Source organism: Trematomus bernacchii, unplaced genomic scaffold (genome assembly GCF_902827165.1).
Source record: "Trematomus bernacchii unplaced genomic scaffold, fTreBer1.1, whole genome shotgun sequence".
Lineage (NCBI taxonomy): Eukaryota > Metazoa > Chordata > Actinopteri > Perciformes > Nototheniidae > Trematomus > Trematomus bernacchii.
In genome coordinates this window covers 9,886,144-9,906,856 of record NW_022988043.1, presented here as the reverse complement: position 1 = coordinate 9,906,856, position 20,713 = coordinate 9,886,144, and the positions used below count along the sequence as shown (strand labels likewise).

The 20,713-nt window shown below is 41.0% G+C and overlaps 1 protein-coding gene across 1 annotated transcript in view; it reads left to right on the top strand.

The window, feature by feature from the left end:
• commd10 (COMM domain containing 10) overlaps positions 1–20,391 on the top strand; it is a 55,386-nt gene extending 34,995 nt beyond the window's left edge. The window contains exons 6-7 of the mRNA XM_034118244.1: positions 19,398–19,457; positions 19,712–20,391. Of these exons, the coding sequence (XP_033974135.1) occupies positions 19,398–19,457; positions 19,712–19,750 (99 nt within the window). The 3' untranslated portion in view covers positions 19,751–20,391. The remainder of the gene's footprint in view (positions 1–19,397; positions 19,458–19,711) is intronic.
• Positions 20,392–20,713: the final 322 nt, after the last annotated feature.

The window sequence follows — 20,713 nt, the reverse complement described above, 5'->3', positions numbered from 1 at the left end:
TTATTATTATGTCCGATTCCCATAGCATGCTGTTTTACTAATTGGATCCGGGCAAAGGGCAAAATAGGTATACTTCTTTGTTACCGTTTGCATAAGGATTATGCAGGATACAGCTATAAGCATAAAAAGTTAAAACCTCCTAAATCAAAAAAATGCTAAATGTTAATGGGGCAGAGTGAAATGGCAGGTCTGTCCCCAATTACACATCTCAGAAAGGTTAGAATATTTAGAGAAGTTGGGGTCAGAAACATTTAGACAGAAGTGTGTAAAAGTCACAAGATAAAGTTAGCCGTTAGAAAAGTTCATTTCACGACCTCTATGGAAGTGTCCCTCTGCAGGTAGTTTCCCTCCATCAGGTCGGATATTTTGTACCTTCTTTTGACAGGTAATTTCACTAATTAGGGCCTCTAAATCTAAACTCCAGAGGGATTTCTGACCTAAAGAATAGGACATGGAGAGGTAAAGGGCAGACTAACAGAACAGGAATTTGTTTCCGCACAATATCCACATGCATTTGGAGCATTAGCCTGAGAATCCTTAATCTCAGTTTATTTCAGAGGTATTTGTTTGACCACGTTGGTCCTGAAAAAAATTAAATAACCCATTTGCTTCTGCGAAAAGGCTAATTAATCTGCCCTGCAGAACTTGCTTCTTGATCTTTCACTTTTGAATCTGAATGGACAGAGAGGAGCTACAGTACGGCTGCCACAAAATAGCCAGCATGTTTCATAGTTTAAATGAAAATCTTCTGAAGTTCTTTCTTGATGTAGTTTAGGGAGCTGATTATAAATACACTTTTGGATTTATAGCTTTAGTATGACCTGCCAGTAGGTTGACTTCTTTAGAAGCCAGTTCATTGTTCAGCACCGTCCCGCTGGCTCTCCTCAGCCTCTAGCACCAGGCTCATTAGGAGGAGGAAGTCTGGCTTTGTTGATGTGGGTAGTGCAAATTATGGTATTAGAAAAAAGGCCAGGACAACCACTCTCATTCTGTTTTTACTTATATAATGAAGTCCTGTCAGACCTCTTTCTGAAAAGCAAGGGGCAGTGTGAATGTAGTAGAGTGATTGAAATATTGAGCAGCAGAGAGAATGACAGAGAGATGAATAAAAACCGAAGGAAACACAGACGGACAGAGAGGTAACTCTGTCTCACACATCCTCAGTCGGACAATTTTGGGATGCCTTAATAGCAAATTTAATACCATACACCGATTTTTATTTTCTTCCAAATTGAGTCCATCTTTTCCCCACCACTTATCTCTAACTCTGGTCTTTGCCTGGCTTTTAGACTGTGAAATGGAGAGTGGTAATTTCCCCGGCTTCTCTCTGTATGTTAATGAAGCGCTAATCTGTTCCTGAGCGAGTGCCTTAATGAGGGCGACGTGCCCCTCGCTCTGCCGGCTAGCTCCCGTTAAGCTACTATTATGGAAATAGCTCGGTTCCGTGCGTCGTCCTGGGACCAGACTGAAATATGCCTTATTTTCACTTTTAAAGCTTTCTTCTCCCTCCTTAACAAGGCTGCGTGTTCCTTTGAGGTAGCGAGCAGTAGATAAACAAACATGTTAATGACGAGCGTGGGGAGAGGCTGCACACACTTTGAGGTCTGGTCGTTTTCAGATGCTGAATGTTTGTGGAGCTAAATAGGCCACATAGGACAGATTGTTGAGAGCCAACTATCAAACCCGCCACTCTTCCAGAAATACACCCAACTCATCTGATTTATTATTTATCATAGTTGTGTTCGTATTGTATTTAATTCGCAGGTGCTGCTTTATACGTCTCAAAGTGTCTGAGTTAAATATCTACTCGGAGAAATTGAATTAAAAGGGATTATTGACATTATTTTCCGCCAAATTAGTGCATTCCATTGATCATGTCACATCCTCCTATCCGTAACGCCTGCTGATGTTGATAATACTCGGCTGGAATTAGAGAAACACCCTAACCAGATTAAAAGTAGGAACAGATGCTGCTCGGAGCTGAACATGTTTTCAAAGACTTGTATCAAAGGATATTATGGCTTTATTCATTTTGCATGTATCTAGGCCAGCCCAGCCCCTGCCACTCCCACGGACCACATATGAAGGGTGGTGTGGTGGGTGACTATGAAATGGATTAACTTCTCTCGCTTTCTTCACTCTCAAAATTGCTCATCTTTAGGCTTCTCTCTTTGTCCCTCATCCTCACTTCCTTATCCCATCTCTTCTTTCTCTTCCCATCCTCCTACTCGCTCCGTCTTTGTCTTTTTCCCCACAGAATTCAATGTTGTGTACTTTATTCATATGCTCTAGTTTGTCATTTGTTAGATCATTTGTTGAATAAATGTTGACAAAGGAGGTCAGTTGCAGACAGGCTCTTCTGCAGTTATCTCCGTTACTTTCCACAGACACTACCTGATGCTGAAAGATGAGATTACACTCATGTTAAGCTGGCATCGAGCTGATTTTCTTATCAAGAGCAACTTCCCATCAATGCGCAGCTTTTTTAGTAGCACCGTTTTGAAGCAGCATGACTGAGTGAAATACACCGGTAGGAGCTTAAAATGTGAATGTTTTTTTGGAAGACACAAGTGAAAGTAAAGTGAAATCGTGTGAAATACGAGTGGGAGGTTTGAGGGGATGTGGGAGAGAGTTGAAAAAAGTACAATCTATTCGTTCCTCTGCTCACATTACATGAACCTTAGGTTTCCTCTTAAGATGAAGAAAAGATGTCTGAGCCTTGTCTCAGATGAGTCTTTAAGGATGTTCTGGATATAAAGATTCTCTGGTGGCTTTTGTCACAAGTTTTCAAGTTCAGATATCAATGAAAAAGTCTTGAACCATGCCAGTTTGTCAGACTAAGATTGTCAAACATAGGTGGTTTGGGGAATAGTTTGATGTAGTCAAAGCTTAATGACTTGCACAGCTTCCTTCCTCCGCCCCATATGGAGAGGTTTAATCAGACATCCAAAATGCTGCCTGCATGAATTTCCTTTATTATGAGTAGTTGTCATGCATCATGCCCCTTCAAAAGAGAAAATGTGAACATGCAGAATAAGATAAGTTTTATATGAAGTGTTTTGGTTGGTTTGGATTGTCATTGATGCCAAACATCACTAAGTGTCACTGAGTCCTTTTAAGAGATAAGGAAATTGCCCTAGATATTGCTTATTAAAAATTGACAAACTGTTCTGTTAGGCATGCTGTGTAGTGGTCTCTTCCTGCTGCCTTTTGCTCTGCTTATGTCAATGTTGGCTGGATCTGTAATGTAACCTGGCTGATACATGAGGAGGGATATATGAACCATTATTAGTTTGGTTTTTGTAAGTTTAAATACTTCTGCCAAAAAGATTGAATGATTGATTTCTGTCATAATATTCGGCACCACAAATACCTATTGACTTAAGCCAATGGCAATGCATCAAATCAATGGGAGAAAAACATATCCATCTTATATTGCTCTGGGCGTATAGACAGTGAGGCCATGGAGAAACCAGCAACCACAGCATATGGTGGATGACGCATTGCAGACGTGCCGACTTAAGTTGATCGGGACCAGACTCTGTTTCTCTACGACACTGACCACAGTGAGAGGGAGGAGAGGGCTTGAGGAGCTGTCATATTTCCCTCTGGAAGAGAGGGAGAGATTCCCGTGTGGTTGAATAATAATGTGGCTCTGCCTCACTAGAGGGAAGTTTGAGGGAGCATCACACAGAAAGAGGGGAAGAATTGTTCATAGAGCATTTGTCATAGAAGTTCAGAAGAGTCACTGACACACAAGAAAAATAAAATATGGTTGTGTGTGTGCATGCATTCTTTTTGTATTCCATGCGGTAGTGCGGTAGTCCCAGTCATCGTCAGCTAACTCAGAGAGGCCCTTGACTCACAGAGATGTTACCATGCTGCCTCTGAAACACCACAAATGCACGCACCCTGCAAGATGTAGACCAGATTTATGGGGATTTGCCACATTTTAGCCTGACATTCATTCTGAATAACAATATTTTCAGCAGTGTGAAAGCACTGAGAATATATTATCTGCTGATTTTGGTGGTGTGTTTTGTATGCCTTCTATATCCAGTGGAAACCCATAGCCTCATCAGTAGCTAACAAATGTCTCTTTCAGCTTGTAATTATCTTAGTGTTACATACACATACTAACTGCGACTAATTTAAGGAAATGCTTAAAGTCAATTTATGGTTGGCTCTGCTTTCCAAGGAAGTCATTATGCAATAATCTGGATGACCCAATGATGATCTTCTGAGATAAGACTTCTCACAAGACCCAATGAAGGTAGCTTTGTTTTTTTATTTAATGATTCATTTACTTGTTAATCCAAAACTGTTTAATCACCTCAATTTGAACTCTTTAAAACAAACCTGCTGGTTTGTGCCTCCATTTTGCATCTTTAGTCACTTCAATCTTGCATCATGTTGAGAGTAATCAGTGTTGACATTGGGCTATTTACGGTGAATAATCCAAGACAGGTTGCTTTTACTGATGTTGACTCTTTTTGTATATTTATTAGATTAGAACTTCATCATAGTTCGACTTTGCTTCCGGTAAACAATTCAAAGGCCAACTGCTGTTTTGTATTACAGCTTTGCAAAATTAAAATAAGCAGAAAATAATATGTTATAAAGAAGACGGAGAGTACCATTCAAATGTTTATTTCTGTAAAGTCCCTTTTGGAGATGGCAATTATTTATGAATTAACTGCTTAAAAATGCCAAATTAAAATCATTTTATGTCACCACAGGAGGGCCAGGAAAGTGGAACATCTGAACTTGCATCAAAGGGCAGTTAGCTCGGCACAGCTTGTTTGTGGCTTGATAAACAGAATATTTATACATGCTTCTTGTTGCACGTTTATTGAGTCCAACCCAGATCACTCTCATGTGCTTCATCTTACCAAAAAGTGAGGTTGGGAGTTTTGTTTGGTTCAGTCCATCAGTTGATTGAGTTATCAAGTTGATCAGATAGTGACTTGGTGCATATTTGTGGGCCTTAAAAAAGAGTTTGCTCTGTAGGCCTCAGCCTCTCAGTGAAAAGGCTCTATATGCGATGTGTTTGTGTGTTCCCGCAATGCTGTTGTGAGTCTGTGCTCGTATCTGCATCCATGCTTCAGTGTGTTTCTGTCATTCTAGTTCAGTGAGTGCTTGGCCCACTGGGTGCAGACAATCCCAGCTTTGTGTGTGTGTGTCCTGCTGCTATGCTGCCTACTGTACTGAATGGGCTCTGGGGAGCGAGGCGTGTGAAAATCCCACCCTTGCCCACCTAGAGTCTGACAGCTCTGTGTGTGTGAGTGTGTGTGTGAGTGTATGTGTACAATAGAAAGACAGAAGTGGAGAAAAAAGGAGTGCTTGTGTGTGTGTGTGTGTGTGTGTGTGTGTGTGTGTGTGTGTGTGTGTGTGTGTGTGTGTGTGTGTGTGTGTGTGTGTGTGTGTGTGTGTGTGTGTGTGTGTGTGTGTGTTTGCATATTGGTGTGTGTGTGTGTGTGTGTGGGGGGGGGTATGTGGGGGTGTGTGGGCTGGTAAGTGGTGGGTGAAAGCAGACACTCCACACGGGAACAACTAGTGCCTGTGTTGGCCAGTACAGAGAGATTCTTTTTTATTCTATTATTTCATTAACTGGGCAACCTAATGATCTGACAAATGACCCCCAGCAGAGGCCAGGCTGTTCCCTCAGACTCAGCACCACTGTCCTGTCTGTGTGTCTCTCTTTTACTCTTTGTCTTTGTCCCCCTTTTTCTCCTTTCATCATGCTTTCTAAACTCTATGCCTTCAGACCATTTTCCCAGCAGACATTTGGACATGGCATAAACTGAAGTGTACAGGTGTAACCAGGAGCATTAATCATTGCTGCATTACATTTAGTCAGGGTCTCTATGTTGTGCTCTAATGGACTGGAGCTGTAATTATTGTCATTAGTGCTTTCCTCCTATGACGAAATGTCTATTTTACATACATAAAAGTCACATAAAAGTTATTTATTTATCGTCATTTAGGACATTTAAATTCATTGCTATTGATCGTGAATAAAACCATTTTTACACATGTGGTGTGTAAAGCAGAAAGTCTACTTAACGATCGTTGGCAACTGAGTTCCCAACTGTTAAAAACTATAAAAATATTGAGCACTGCACTTAATGAGTTTAGCCCATTTGAAATGAATTCTCTAGCACTTCAATTGTTTTGCTTATTTTTAAGCGAATATACCTATATTTTTCTAGTTGTTCTGTTTGTATCTGTATAGTTTATTGTACTTATTGTAAGTAGCTTTGGATAAATGTGTCAGCTAAATGGTACTTGTTTTCACTGTTTTCCTTAGTCAGTACCACATAACCAGTCCTTTCTTTGTAAACGATTCTGTATGAACTTAAGTTATTTTATTTAACAATTTCTACATAACTCACGTTTGTAAAAAATGCAGACAACTTGCAGTTAAGATGAGCACAAGATTACAACATTAGTATATCACAGAACACGCAAACCAGTCCCTAGAGACGAGGAAGTATGTGCTGTGTGTTGATCACGGAAACATTTTAAAATCTTAAGATATGACTCTGAAAGGAGACTTTGCAAGGGAGATGAACCTAGGACTTCTTTTAAAATGACTTGAAATCACTTGGGTGCCGATAACAAAGACTTTCTTTCTTGTCGAGGGCAATATAACATGACAGCTGAGTGGCATGTTTTGTTAAACAGGTCTCTTACCTTGTACACGGAGTAAACTTCCTGTGCTGCCTACTGTTGTCTTGCATGCCAGATGCTCGTTAGCATGCAAACGTTGTAGCTCTGTTAATAAAAGTTCTATCTACAGTAAGTCAACATTGAACTTCTCCAGATTGGAGACTTGTGTACGAAAGGCAAAATGAATTATTCCTGTCTTCCTGTCTCCTCCCAGCTATTAATGTATTAATGGATCCCTCACATGTAGATCATGAGCATAAATATGTGTCACTCACTCTGTTGCACTTTGTCTTGCTGCATAGCATGTGAAGATTCAGGAGGTGGATGTGGGAGTAGTATGGTACAATGGGAGCGTATAGGTATGCTCCCATTGTCCCCAACCACAACACAGGATGTGGTGGATTCTAATTGAGGAGGTGGATGGACAATACACGCACACAAACAAATAATGAACAAGTAAATACACGAAAACTGCACAGGCAGGACACAGGTGACTTCACCCATGTGAGACAAAACCAATAGGCAAAATAGCCATTGTCCTACTAGCCCACGACCAAATATGTTATTTGTTTAGCCCCAGTATCTACCTCCTGCTGTTTTAAAAGGTCAAGCCTCATCATTGTTGAATGACAGTTTCTGTGTCCCAGGGTTTAGGCTGGAGCCACACGGGAACGGTAACGCAAACGAACCGAATTCGATATCAAAAAAGTATTCCGTCCACACGCAATAGGCACCAGAAACGTGTCCTTCCACACGAGACCGCTCGACCCGCTGGAGACGCTGTAGTACATATGCCGGGCCTGTAAGTGCTGCTGTACTTCCGCCACAAAATACACCAAAAGCAGCGAAGAAGACTTCCGAGCATGGTTTCCATGGTTTCCATGGTTGCCCTTCTGTTTATTCTCCGCGGTTGATTTAGCAGCAGAGGTGGGGAGAGGCAGGGCTTTTTTTCTCCGTCAGCAGCAGCTGATCTCTGATCTCTCTCTCCTGTCCGATTGGACTTCACTCGCGTTTATGTCCATATCGATCAGATCTAGCTAGTTCTAGCCAGTGTTGGGTGTAACGCGTTACAAAAGTAACGGAGTTACAGTAATGTATTACTTTTTGCTGTAACGAAGTAATGTAACGCATTACTAATGAAATTTGGGTAATATACTACCCGTTACAATTCTCAGTAACGCAGTTACAACTAATTTTATCCCGAAATGAAATGGTGTTTTGTTTTTTAAGAATTCACTAACATCGCGAGACATTCCGACACCAGAGAAAAATTGAGCCGGTAGATTAGTAAACCTGGTGTTTACGTAATCCGTCAGGCTGATCTTGATGAGCCTGAAGGGTGTTATTTTCCCCATAATGACCAAGTCGCTGCATATTATCCCGCTTATTACATGGCCAGATACTAAACAAACTAAGGAATCGACTCCCAATATTAATTGAAATGATTTTATTGACTTAAAATGATCGTATTTCTTCCGCAAAGAAAAAAAAAAACTCCGTTCCATGGCGCACCAACGGCTGGAACTGCGACAACAACAACTTTACGGCAGCACTGTCCAACTCTGTTCACAGTTTCTGATCCACTAACAAGTCCTTAAACACTGCAGAGCTCATACCGTGTTCCTGTTAGTGTTTACTTCTTGTCTGTCTTCTTCTGTTCATTTATCTGACGTCCAGCGCTCCGTCTTTTACCGTCTTTTACTTTCTCTTTCTTGATCCTCCTTAGCAACGGAATTGACCAATCAGAATCGAGTATTCAACTAAGACTTGTAATAAAAGTTGTTAGTAGCCTTAAGGGCCTACACAGTTGCTGCACTAAACTACATTTTAGCATTTAAAATCGCCATTATTTTGCAGTTATTTTGGTGAAAGTAACTCAAAAGTAATATAAAAGCAGTGTAACTCATTACATTTCAGAGACAGTAATATTGTAATGTAACTTATTACTTAAAAAAGACAGTAATAAGTCATATGTAATGTATTACATTTTGGAAGTAACTAGCCCAACACTGGTTCTAGCTAATGATATGACTGCCTGAGTGTCAACGGACACCTAAACAATAAGCGACATTTTGACCGGAGAATTTTAGATTTCGGCTAACGGAAACTCTGCCGTGCGGGGGGGTCTGCTGGAGGCACCTGCTGGGTGCACTGTCCTGCGAGATACCGGGACCTGGCTCGAAACACTCGGAAAACTGTTGTTGTTGTTGGCGAAACACATGAGCAATGACGCGGGTGACACGGGGGTGAGCAGGAGAGGTGGGGAGAGGCGGGGCTATTGCGTCATCGTTATCAGAAAATGATCGTATAGGGCGTAGACACGGAGCCGTTTGGCCCCCCAGAGCGTTGCGTCCGCAGATCTACCCACCTTGGGACCCGTTATCGTTATCGTGATCTGCGTTTCCCTGTCGGCCTCTTGTGGCCGAACCGTCTATATGATAGAGAACTGTAGCGGATACGACCGTTACTGTTCTCGTGTGGCTCCAGCCTTATGCTGCGTTCACACCGGACGCGATGCGACTATTCGCTTCGCTCTAATCGCTCCTATCGCTTCGCTCTAAACGCTGGAGGTTCACCGCGGCTGCCAGCTGTGTTTACTCGCATCATTCAAACAAGACGCTCTGGCTCGGGAGCTACAACTACAACAAATGAACATATTTTACCGTGATTAAATTGTAATACACGTTTCTAAATGATGCCGAAGTAACAACATACTGATACCGGTTAGTAACAACCATGAATTAAGGCTTTGACAAGTCTGCAGACAAGACGGCAGGCAAAACACCTTTTAAAATGCTTGTTTTCTGAATGAAGATCGGATCGACCAGGCTAAGCTAACGTTGTATATGCTCATTCCACACTCATAACAACGGCCTACAGACATAAATAAAGCAGCGACTGTATTCGCCATGACACAGACAGTCTGGTTTGTACTTGTTTAACTTTTGTCCAGTTTCTGAACAGATATGAGGAGCTGTGAGCTCTGTGTGCTAACTGCTAACAGCTAACGGCTGATGTTGTGTGGTTGAACGTCAGTGACGGCGGCTGAGATTCTCACCGCTGATTGGCTTCCGCGAGAACGCGTCACGTGAATTTGACGCTCGAGTTGAAAAAATTGAACTCTCGCGTGTAACGCGGCACCGTTCAATCGCCTCAATCGTGTGATTCGCGCCGCGTCCACCGGTTCATGCGCGCCGTCGGAGCGAATTCGCGTCTGTCCACGTCTCTGCATTGACTTTACATGTAATCGCGCCGCCCCCAAACAGCGCATCGCGTCCGGTGTGAACGCAGCATTAATCTCATGAATCAAGGTGTTCATTATTTATAACACATTTGTTGTGTTCTGCATTTTGCTACAGCACTCATTTAGTGTTCCCATTTCAAAGAAGTTGACTGGTTGTGTTCCTTAAAGGACCTTCTTTTCAGAAGCTCAACTATTAAGGAGATATATTCAAACTCTATCCTCTACCCTCTTCCTCCTTCCATCCCTCCATCTGTCTGCCATATCTGTTAGGGTGTTTGTTTGTGTTTGTGGCCTATCCTCTCGGAGCATGTAGACATATGCCCTGTTCCTCCTCTAATTGGTTCTCTGTATTCATGTCGAGATGCTGAGGGAGGCAGGGACACTGCAGGCAAAGCTGAGTCTTAATAAATGTCAGTCCACAGCCTGGCTATGGATGGACAGCTCACTGATGGGCTGTTTATAACAAAGCGTCACTTAATGCACGGAAAGACAGGGACCGAGGCGAAGTTACAGAGATAAAGAAAAGGAATAAATCAGGAGGGGGTGATGCATCTAGCCAACAAGAGATGGAGACAAGATGAGAGAGGGACAGGACCGAATCACCTCAACAGGAAGATACACAGACGCAGTGATTGTGACGGAGCATGTTAGGCATTTAAATATATAATTTACTTAAAGTAATGGACAACTAGTTGAAATAAAAAGCAAACATTAAAAAAACTTAACAAGGACAACCAAAAAACTCACAATTTAATTGAAATGAGAATTAATTGTTTATTATTAATAGTGCTAAATAACATCCAGTTAATAATACACATAACAGATGTAAATAAGTGTTTTTGTGTGTGTCTGTGTGTGTGTGTGTCTGCATAACCGCACATTTCTGTCTGTGTTTGTGTCGGTCGGCTTTGTTTCCCATGCATACTTGTCTACACACATGCCGATGAGTGTACAGTATATGTGCACGAGCAGAACTGCAAGTGTGTGTGTTTGTGGGAGCAATAGAGATGTGTGTGTGTGTGTGTCCCAGTGTGTTCGTCCTGTCAGGCCTGGAACCTGCTGCCTCCTCTCAGCCCTGTCTCCCCACAACACAAAGCAAAAGCCGGTTTGTTTATTGTTTTGCCTGCATTGTTTTTCTTTTGATTGTTGTCAAAGTTCCCGCTCTCTCTTCTCTTGGGTAGCAGCATACACTCCACTCCTCTTTGCTATTATTTACTCCCTGTGGTTTTCACTGTTTAGAATGAGAGTGTTATCAAAAGGCCTGTTGAAAAAGGAAGCATAGTTAAGAGGGCTAAATATAATTTAGACTGATTGAATGAATCACTTCTGTTCATTTGCAGGTGTTTTCTCCAAATCACAGTCATGACACAAACTGAATGACATGCTTGCTCCTTCACATGTGTTTGGGAAGCCCCTTACTGTACAGGAAGGGGTTTCCATCGTGTCATCTTGAATTTCACGAGTATCATATAGGTTTGGAAAATAACTTCTCTTTTCCTAATATATTTGGGAGAATGTGAATGTGTCCATGTGTCTGGTTGTGTGGGCCTGCATGTGTGCACATTCTGCATTCTGTTATAAATAGCAGAAGTGACTGACAGTTTCCAGTGTTTGTGTTTGACAGCTTCTGTTTGTTGCAGTCGACAGGCTGTTTAGTGAATGGCTGAAGGTTTGAAGTTCTGTCTCTCAGTGTGCGATGGCTGCAGGGCGCTGCCGTGGAAGTGGAGACTCACTCATGGTGCCCCCCTTTCAGCACCAATGCACAATGCATATGTGGCTCCTATAGGTTTCTTTTTCTTTCTGAACAGTTCCAGGCTCAAGGGGTCATGGGAAGTTTAAACATGTCTTTTTTTGTGAACTAATCATTTATTTTTGTTGTTGTTGACTGGCACATTACTGTTTTGTCTGAAGCTACTGGCTGCTGAATAATTTGAAGAAAATGACGTATAGGATCAATGTTGTTGATGTGTTAAAATCTGAAAGGAAATAAGAAATGTTGAATTTCGGTTTCTAAAGCACAGAAGTATGGCCATGCGACCTGGAGCGCATATTGTATTGCGTCTAACTCGCTCTCTCTTTCTCTCTCTTTGGCTCAACCAAACACTTGATCCGCAGCAATATGAAAAATATGTAAGAAAGGGAATTAAGACCTCGTAAACTCCCTACAAAAACACTACTCAAAGGTAATAAAGGTCTGTATTTGAAGCACAGGGGGTTATTGTTTTGTTAGTTTTTTATACCGTGGTATTGAATTGGTATGAAGAATCATGGAATAGTATTGGTGTCAACCACTTCATCTGTGGTATTGTGACATAGTTAAATTGCACAATGTTTAGGGTTCAAAATGATGCAAGTCTCATTACACCAACTAACGACCACTTTTGCGCAAATTCATCACAGTTTACACTTGATCCAGTCCAAATGCTGTTCTGTACACACACACACGCACACACACACACACACACACACACACACACACACACACACACACACACACACGCACACACACTCACACTCACACTCACACTCACACTCACACTCACACTCACACTCACACACACACACACACACTCACAAATAGCCTCTCAGCTTACTTTCTAAGGGAAGACCCAGCAGTGTGCCAGTTTGAGAAATACTGAATCTAATAGATCATGTCATCTTGAACATTCTGGGGGTCAATAGTCACAGTACTGTAATTGCCTTGTTATGCCATCCTCTTTTTGTTTGCAAGACGTAGTTGGAAAACATATTACATTCAGTTTGATTTGTGTGCCATAATGAGAAGAAAGCTATGAATTAAGCTCAGCATAATGCTAAGGCCAATTAGATATCCATTGTTCTTCTCAGATGAACCTTTGAACTGTCCCTGATTCTCCATCCGTGTTCCTCCCCCTCCGCAGTGAGTAAGGGGGCCATAAACTAGACAACGTCTTGACAAGGTACAGACAGATGGACAGAGACAATTCAACATAAAAGAGGAGGCAGCACACCTGTAGCACTGACGCAAACGACAACAATCTGTATTGAGACATTAAAAGGCTTTTTGTGTTTTGACAGCACAGCTGCATCTCTCGGGGTAACTGATTGTAGTGACAGACAGCTATGCAGCAGAACAAATGCAAGCATCATCAAGCACACACAAGCTTTTATTTAAAAAAGAATGTGCCAAAGTTTGCTTGATGTCTCAATAAGTATGTAAAATACAGATGTGTGGTTACTCATGGTTGTTAGCTTAACTTGCATAGAATAAACTAAGCAGTTGAGTTGTGAAACATATTTTCATCTAAATTCCTTTCTGAGGGAACAAGATTGTTTATTGGTAATCTAATGCCACTATATTGCACTTAATTACCTTTTTTGTTGAATATATTACCCCATGTTTCCACGCAACAGTTTTGTGCTGTCACCTGCATGCACGACCAGTGACAGATATCCCCCCCACCCACCCTAATTTTTCCTCCTCATAAAACTACCCCTGCTGATCATCCGTCAGCAAAATGGCAGAATGCAGCTCAGACAGCCAAGGGAAGCTTGTGATGTAGGCTGGCACAGAGACACAGGGAGGACAGGAAGACAGGTTGGCAGAGAAGTGTGTGTTGTAAGCTAACTGACTGAACATAATGACACATATATTATTGTTGCTGTAAGCTTACAGACAGACAGACACAGAGAATCAGTTGAGCATGCAGAGAAGTTGATAGACCAGATAGAAGGATAGGCCAGCAGTCACTCTGTCATCAGGCTTTTGAAATGATGTGTGTACCCATGGCAACATAACAGTGTAACAGCAAGGATTGTAGATGTTGTTTATTTATTATTAATTGTCAGGATGTGTGGTGATGAAACCCAATTAAAGGAAGATGAGTGTCTGTATATTTACAGTAAAGCAGCCAGGTAAGGAAATATGGTATTTGTTATGATTGTGTTAAGGGATAAAGGTTTGCCAAAATCCGACAGCTCAGCCTCCTGTGCATGCAGCTCTTTTTCTTTGTCTTTCACTGTCAGGATTTGTTTCTGTCTGGCAAAAGTCAACAGCTAGGCAGCGAAGGCAGAGAGCTCCAATCGGACGAACTGTCAAATACCTCGGAGTCACAGAAGATGTAGCGAAGTCACAGAGGAGCTTCTGTGTAACGTAACACCTCCTCTTTCTGCAGAGCCCCTGTGCTGCCAACATTACATCAACCCTTTCTTTTCATGCCCATTCAATGGTGTGTCTATGAGCAGAAAAGCAGGTTGATAATGTTTTTAATCTGTACAGTTAGACATTTTAGTTCTAACGATTTGTGCTATTTATTAAAGAAGTGATAAGTGTGTTAGCATTAATGTCACTTGCATTTGAAATGCTGCCAATATCTGAGGATTCATCGCGTTTATTAAAACATTTATGGTATTTGAGTCGGATAATCTTAAACCCTAAAAAAATCAACACGCTGTACAATTTGTGTTAATATAAATACAACTTGGAAGTCTTCTGGGTTGTTTTTTTCACAGCAATCATGTTTTTATCTCTTGCTAATTGAGGTATGAATGTGACATCATTTCTGGATAAGATAACACAATCTAGGTTTGCCACAGAGCGACGAGGTAGTGCACAGAGGAAAACACGTGTCCACCCCTGACAGGACCTGGCTTTATTTCCCACCGTTCAGGTTTGGTGTTCCGGTCGCTGCACCAGTCAGCTAACCAACAGGGGAGCTGACACAAAAAAGAGAATGTCTTAGCAAGGCAGGAAAAAGAACTTCAACTTGTCTCAAAATGTACTGCGACACAACTCAACGTCTACCTATAATGCACTCTGTTGGCCATCAAGAAAGCAAGAGCCCATACCAGGAAGATAACTTCCCATGAACAGCATATCCCTGAGTTTAGTTCATCATCATTACTCTACAGAGTTATAAACTTTGTCTAATACAGCTCAAACGTGACAAAAAAAACAGGACAAGGAAAACTAAATATTATTTTAAAAAGGCTTACAAGGACGTTTCTGACAAATGAATACTAGTTAGCAGCAACGAGTAAAAAATATAATCTGATACATGCATGCAAGCAGGTAAGCAAATTATATCTGTAATGGACTTTTTAAACATTGTGCTTTACAGAAAAAAGAAAAAACAATAAAAATTGTTATGAAAGATGATGTTCATACAAACAAGCAGAATTAACTATAAAATCAAAGTTGTTGAATGACACAGAGCTAAAGAAAACAATAAGGATGTTCTTTAATAAGAAGCAGAGTCATCAGATGTAATGAGATACAAGACTTCTACACAAGCCCTCAAATGCTGATCTTCAAGATGGTGTCAATACACATATAAAGTATGAATCAGAAACCTCTCACCTTTCTCCGAGACACACACCATATTTCACACATGACATTTGACTAGATTGCAGAAGAGTGACTGACACTCGTTGTCGACACTTGAGATTGATTTGCATCACTTCCTGTCCTGTCTGGACTTTGCAATGCATATTTTATGGTTGCTTCTACCAACAGTTTCACACACACACACACACGCACACACACACACACACACACACACACACACACACACACACACACACACACACCTAACCCTAAGTGTTATTTTTCTCTCTTTATGAGTTAAAAAAATGCGTAATTGTTAAATTAAGTTTGGAAGTTACATTTTTGTATTATATTATATACAAAAATGTAACTTTAATATACAAAATATTTCAGTAAGTTTCACAACTTTTCATTCTTGTCTTTAGCTCTCATTCTCTGTCGTTCATTTTCTACTCATCTCTGTCTTGCTTTACTCTCTCATACCTATTTCACCTCTCTGTGATTTGATCAATCTCCATTCCTTGTCAACTTTTCTTAGATTTCTTACTCGATAGAAGCAGTTACAAATTCACTGCTTTCCCAAGTAATTCAAATTCAAGCTATTCTTTATTGCACTGAGGCAAATAATTGATGAAATGGCTTTTTGCGTCCACCCAGGCCGATTCACACAGACTCCCTTTGGTATGAAAGTACTACTGCTCGATGGAGTACACGTGGGGTCTTATATAAACTATTATTATTATTATATACTATATTGCAGCTTTTAAACATATTTTTGGTCTTGGATATCATTTCTACTGTATATCTTGTATTCAGTTTTCTTCACGATAACCTTTGGAATCTGGAAACCAAATCATAAATGTTTTCAAAAATTCAAAGAGAGAAGGCTTTATCTTCTGGAGACCAAGAATGTCTGTCAAAAAAATCATGACTGGCCACTGTTTTTAATTTCTAGGTCTAACTCAAAGGGAGTACTCCTGAAACTACAGTGAGTTTAGTCTGTGACAGGTAATGCAGAAAGTCACTCTAAAATCTGTGACGAAACTGCAGTCTGTTTAAGTAATTACTTTACAGGGGTCTTTGTTTTCTTTCGCAAATACGTTTGTCTCAATTACTCCTCCCTGACTTTAGAGGGTCTTCTGGGGAATTGTACAGGTCACCTTTTCGAGGGCTATAAGACAGAGAGCTGCAACAGAATGTGTACTCCCATATCATGGCAGGATGCTTTTATGGAAATGTCCTTGATTTGTATGTTAGTTTATTCTCTCTCATGTTTTGGATCTCCCTTAGTGTGTAGCCTATATTATGATAACATACTCTCCTACATGTGGTGCATATGGAACACCAGATGCAAGTGAATTCATGATTATCGTTACGGGTTAATCCTGTTTTCTGTATCTGACACACAGGATTTTGACAGATAAGATGTGAGAGTGTGTGTGTGTGTGTTTGTCCATGTGTGTGTGTAAGTATAGGGCTGTGATGATGAGGATGATGCACCCTATCCCCATTAGTGTTAGCCTAGATCTGTCAGCGCCTTGTTGGGTTACTGCCTGGCAAAACTTCAACCCTGAGGAACAATGGGATGGGCCAAACACACCCACACACACACACACACACACACACACACACACACACACACACACACACACACACACACACACACATACACATACACATACATACCCGGCAGTGCCTGGAAGTTTTCGAACAGTCAGAAAACTCTGTCAATCTCACATCCTCATAAGCACGAACACACTTTGATCCTCAGCCCCTGTGATTCAGACAGGAAGCGTTACAGTCTGGTTTGTTGTTGTCTTTATTGTACCTTACTTTTTGATCGACATCATATCTCACACAACCTCAAACTGCATTTCCTGTTGCCCCCTGTCTCAACTCTGTCAGACAGTAATGGAGACAGCTCAGTTTGCCGACGACTGTTTATTCCTGTTTCCAACTCGACGGGTGTTGTTTCTGTGACCCGCGCTCACTAAAGACCATAAACCCAGAGAAGTGATTATGCAGCGCTGGTTCCTGCTCATTATACTAGTGTTTGCCGCAGTGAAGATCAGTAGAGTCACCTAAATCAGTGCTGTGCTGAAGCACATGGTGTGTTCATCATTCAACAAATTTAACTGCATGCCCAATTTGTATTTCAAATTAAATCACTTCCTAACACCTTCCTTGTTTACTCTGAGGATGATTTGTCACCCTGTAGAACTACTTTGATGTGCATCTTCTTTACATTGCGTCTCACTTCATAACAACACTTTAATAAGTTGTATTATTACCTGTCGTGTCCTCGCAGCGCTCCCTCTGCCGTATCTAAACTCAACACTGTCCTACATTTTCCTTGTGATGTGACACTGCTGCGGTTTGGTGGCGTTGACGAGAGATAGCATTCCCCCTCTGCGCTCTCCTTTATGGACTTTTAACGTTGCTTCCAATTAATATCTCTGTCATTAATTTGCAGTGACACATGGCCTCCCTCCACCCACACAACCAGCCAGCCAGCCAGTTAGCTTCAAGCCCCAAAGCGCTGTTTGGTCTCTGAGCACCAAACTGCTGGGAGGAGAGCTTTAAATGAGAGTGTACGCACATGTTGTTCTAATATCTTTCTGCACAGATCTCTTTCTTTGTGGTTTTTTCCTCGTTCTTTCTTAGTTCCCTGCTGCCCTCCTAGCTGGTGTGCACAGTTCTCTGTTATTATCAACATTTAGCGAGACAGCACTGAGTGCACTTTAGTCGGCTACACGACTTCTCATTCTGTGTTACCTAGAAAACATCTCACATATTATGGCTATTTTCTCAATGATGGGTGTGATAAAGTGTCTCTCCATTACTCCCACTCATGGGGGTGAATTATTCTTCAGCTTTCATTTGTGATGGGGTGATGATAATGATGACAGCAGGCAGCGCAGTGATGGTTGCCCTTGGTTTCTTATTTTTTTCTGCAGAACTTACCATAGTACATACAATCCATAGTTAGTCAAATGTGCGGTCTTTTCAGAGTGGAGAGATACATCACAAAAGGCTCCCAGGTGAACCTTAATGGAATCCACATACAGATAAATTGCTAAATTGCACAGCATGAAAACAGATGGAAGACACTTAAAGTTATTGAAGCAGTGTTCACAATTCTTTTTTTCAGATCCAAGCTTCACAAGACAAGAGGTTCCTTATTCCTATATTTCCCTATTCTTTCCCTAAGTCAGTCAATATCAGTTTTTTCTTCACACAATTATCGTGGCATTCATAAGTGACAATAATATGATCAAGATAACTATGAAACATTTGAAAAGAATAAAATAATGCTATTTGTCTAAATAATTTAAATGTTGCTAATTGGGGAGGGGGACGAAGCGATAATGAAAACAAATAGAAAGGAATTAATGGTGGATTATATTCTCATAGTTGTATTACTAATGTGATTTCAATGTTTAAAGTTGTAAATGTTACAATTATCAATGTCGGTCTATCATAACGCTATTTTTCTGTTCACTCTTTTGAAATACATCTTGCTATATTTGAATGATAAAGATACATTATTTAATCATATCTGGGGTTTTTTCAATTTATTTAGGCCTTAATTTAAAGGATTGGGAAACAAAGAAATACAGAATTGGTGAGAGTACCTGTTTTACACTTTTTTAAACCTGACATACTTACAGTAGATATAATGGACTTTTTTTTGATGATTGAATTCAGATGCCCAACATCCACATAAGTGGGTTACATACATGCTTTGCAAAGTTACTGCATGTGTTTATTTTGATATCAGTGTTGAAACGTGTTGTCCATCTTTCTACATGTGATGCATCAGTCCGCTTCTTTTTAAATAAAGCCGAACAGAATGGAGAAAGAGAGATGGGTTTCCTACCATGTGGACAGTGGCTTTGCCTTCAGTGTATTTTTAAACACTCTTAAAGAATAAGACTTAGAGGATAGTAAGTACTGGCCAGAGAGCAGTAATAATTAATGAAGGTTTATATAGAAAGCACAAGAAAGCCAAGATGCCTTGGTCATTACTCTTATGCATGTGCTCTTATTGCTGCTTTTCATCCTCTTCTCCGTTGTCCTTGTACTTCTCTGATCTTTATTTTTCTTATTTGTTCAGTTATTGGCTCAGTCTTATTCTTGTCTAACCCTACATCTCTTTCTCTTCATACCTTTCAGGTTCAAGAAGATGTCTTTGTGGATTTTAACCACCAGGAGCTGGTTGACTTCTACAATAAGGTCTGTTATTTGTGTGTGTGATCGAGTGTGTGTAAGAATGTGTTCTGTCAGCGCCTATCTTCCATTTTGCATTTCATCCTGATTGACAGACATTGCCTGGCAAAATCCATCTGCCTTCCTGTCTAACTCATTCTTTTAATGGCCTATTTCTATTTTCTCTTGACTTTCCATGAATGTGTGTGCGTGTTTGTGTGTGTCTCTTTTGTGTACTTCTTTTTAAGCATACACTCAACATTTTCTCCTCTCTCTTTCAGCTTGAAATCGTGCAAGGCCAGTTGGATTCCCTGACTTGATGCCTGATGTAGACAAACACACACACGCACGCACGCACGCACGCACACACACACACACACACACACACACACACACACACACACACACACACACACACACACACACACACACACACACACACACACACACACACACACACACACACACACCACACACACACAAACAGTCAGTGTTTTTGCTGACAGCTATGCCAGCTGTTAGAGGCCTAGCAATTCCATTCGGGGTCTGATTTATTAGTGAACAATGCCAAACTTTGAAGGAAGGGGTTTGTTTCCCCTTTGAGCTTCTTTCATTCCAGGTTTGTGCTCTTAATTTAAAGAGGCCATTGTGATACATCTGCCTGTACTTTGAATTTGTATGTCTTCATCAAGGAGATGGTGGAAAGATTACCCTTGTCAATATAAAGTGAACTGCAACACATTAGTTTATATCCAGCCAGGACTCACTTAATGTTTGATTTCCCTTAAATACAGTAACAATGAGATTAAAAACAAAATGCCAAATGTCAATGATTTTACCGTATGAAAAAAGGCAGTTATAAAGAAATTGTATGGATTTTGTATCTAGGAAAAGGAAGTAATGTTGATGCTATTCTAATAAAATGTGGGGAGGTGAAATTCTTCCAAGCTGTTGTTATTTAGTGAAGGCTCATTATTTCTCATTAAGACCAACCTGGACTGCTGGTTCAACAGATGGGAGTTCTGGGACGTGTGTGTGTGTGTGTGTGTGTGTGTGTGTGTGTGTGTGTGTGTGTGTGTGTGTGTGTGTGTGTGTGTGTGTGTGTGTGTGTGTGTGTGTGTGTGTGTGTGTGTGTGTGTGTGTGTGTGTGTGTGTGTGTGTGTGTGTGCGCGCGCGCGCGCCGCGCGCGCGCGTGTGTGTGTGTGTGTGTGTGTGTGTGTGTGTGTGTGTGTGTGTGTGTGTGTGTGTGTGTGTGTGTGTGTGTGTGTGTGTGTGTGTGTGTG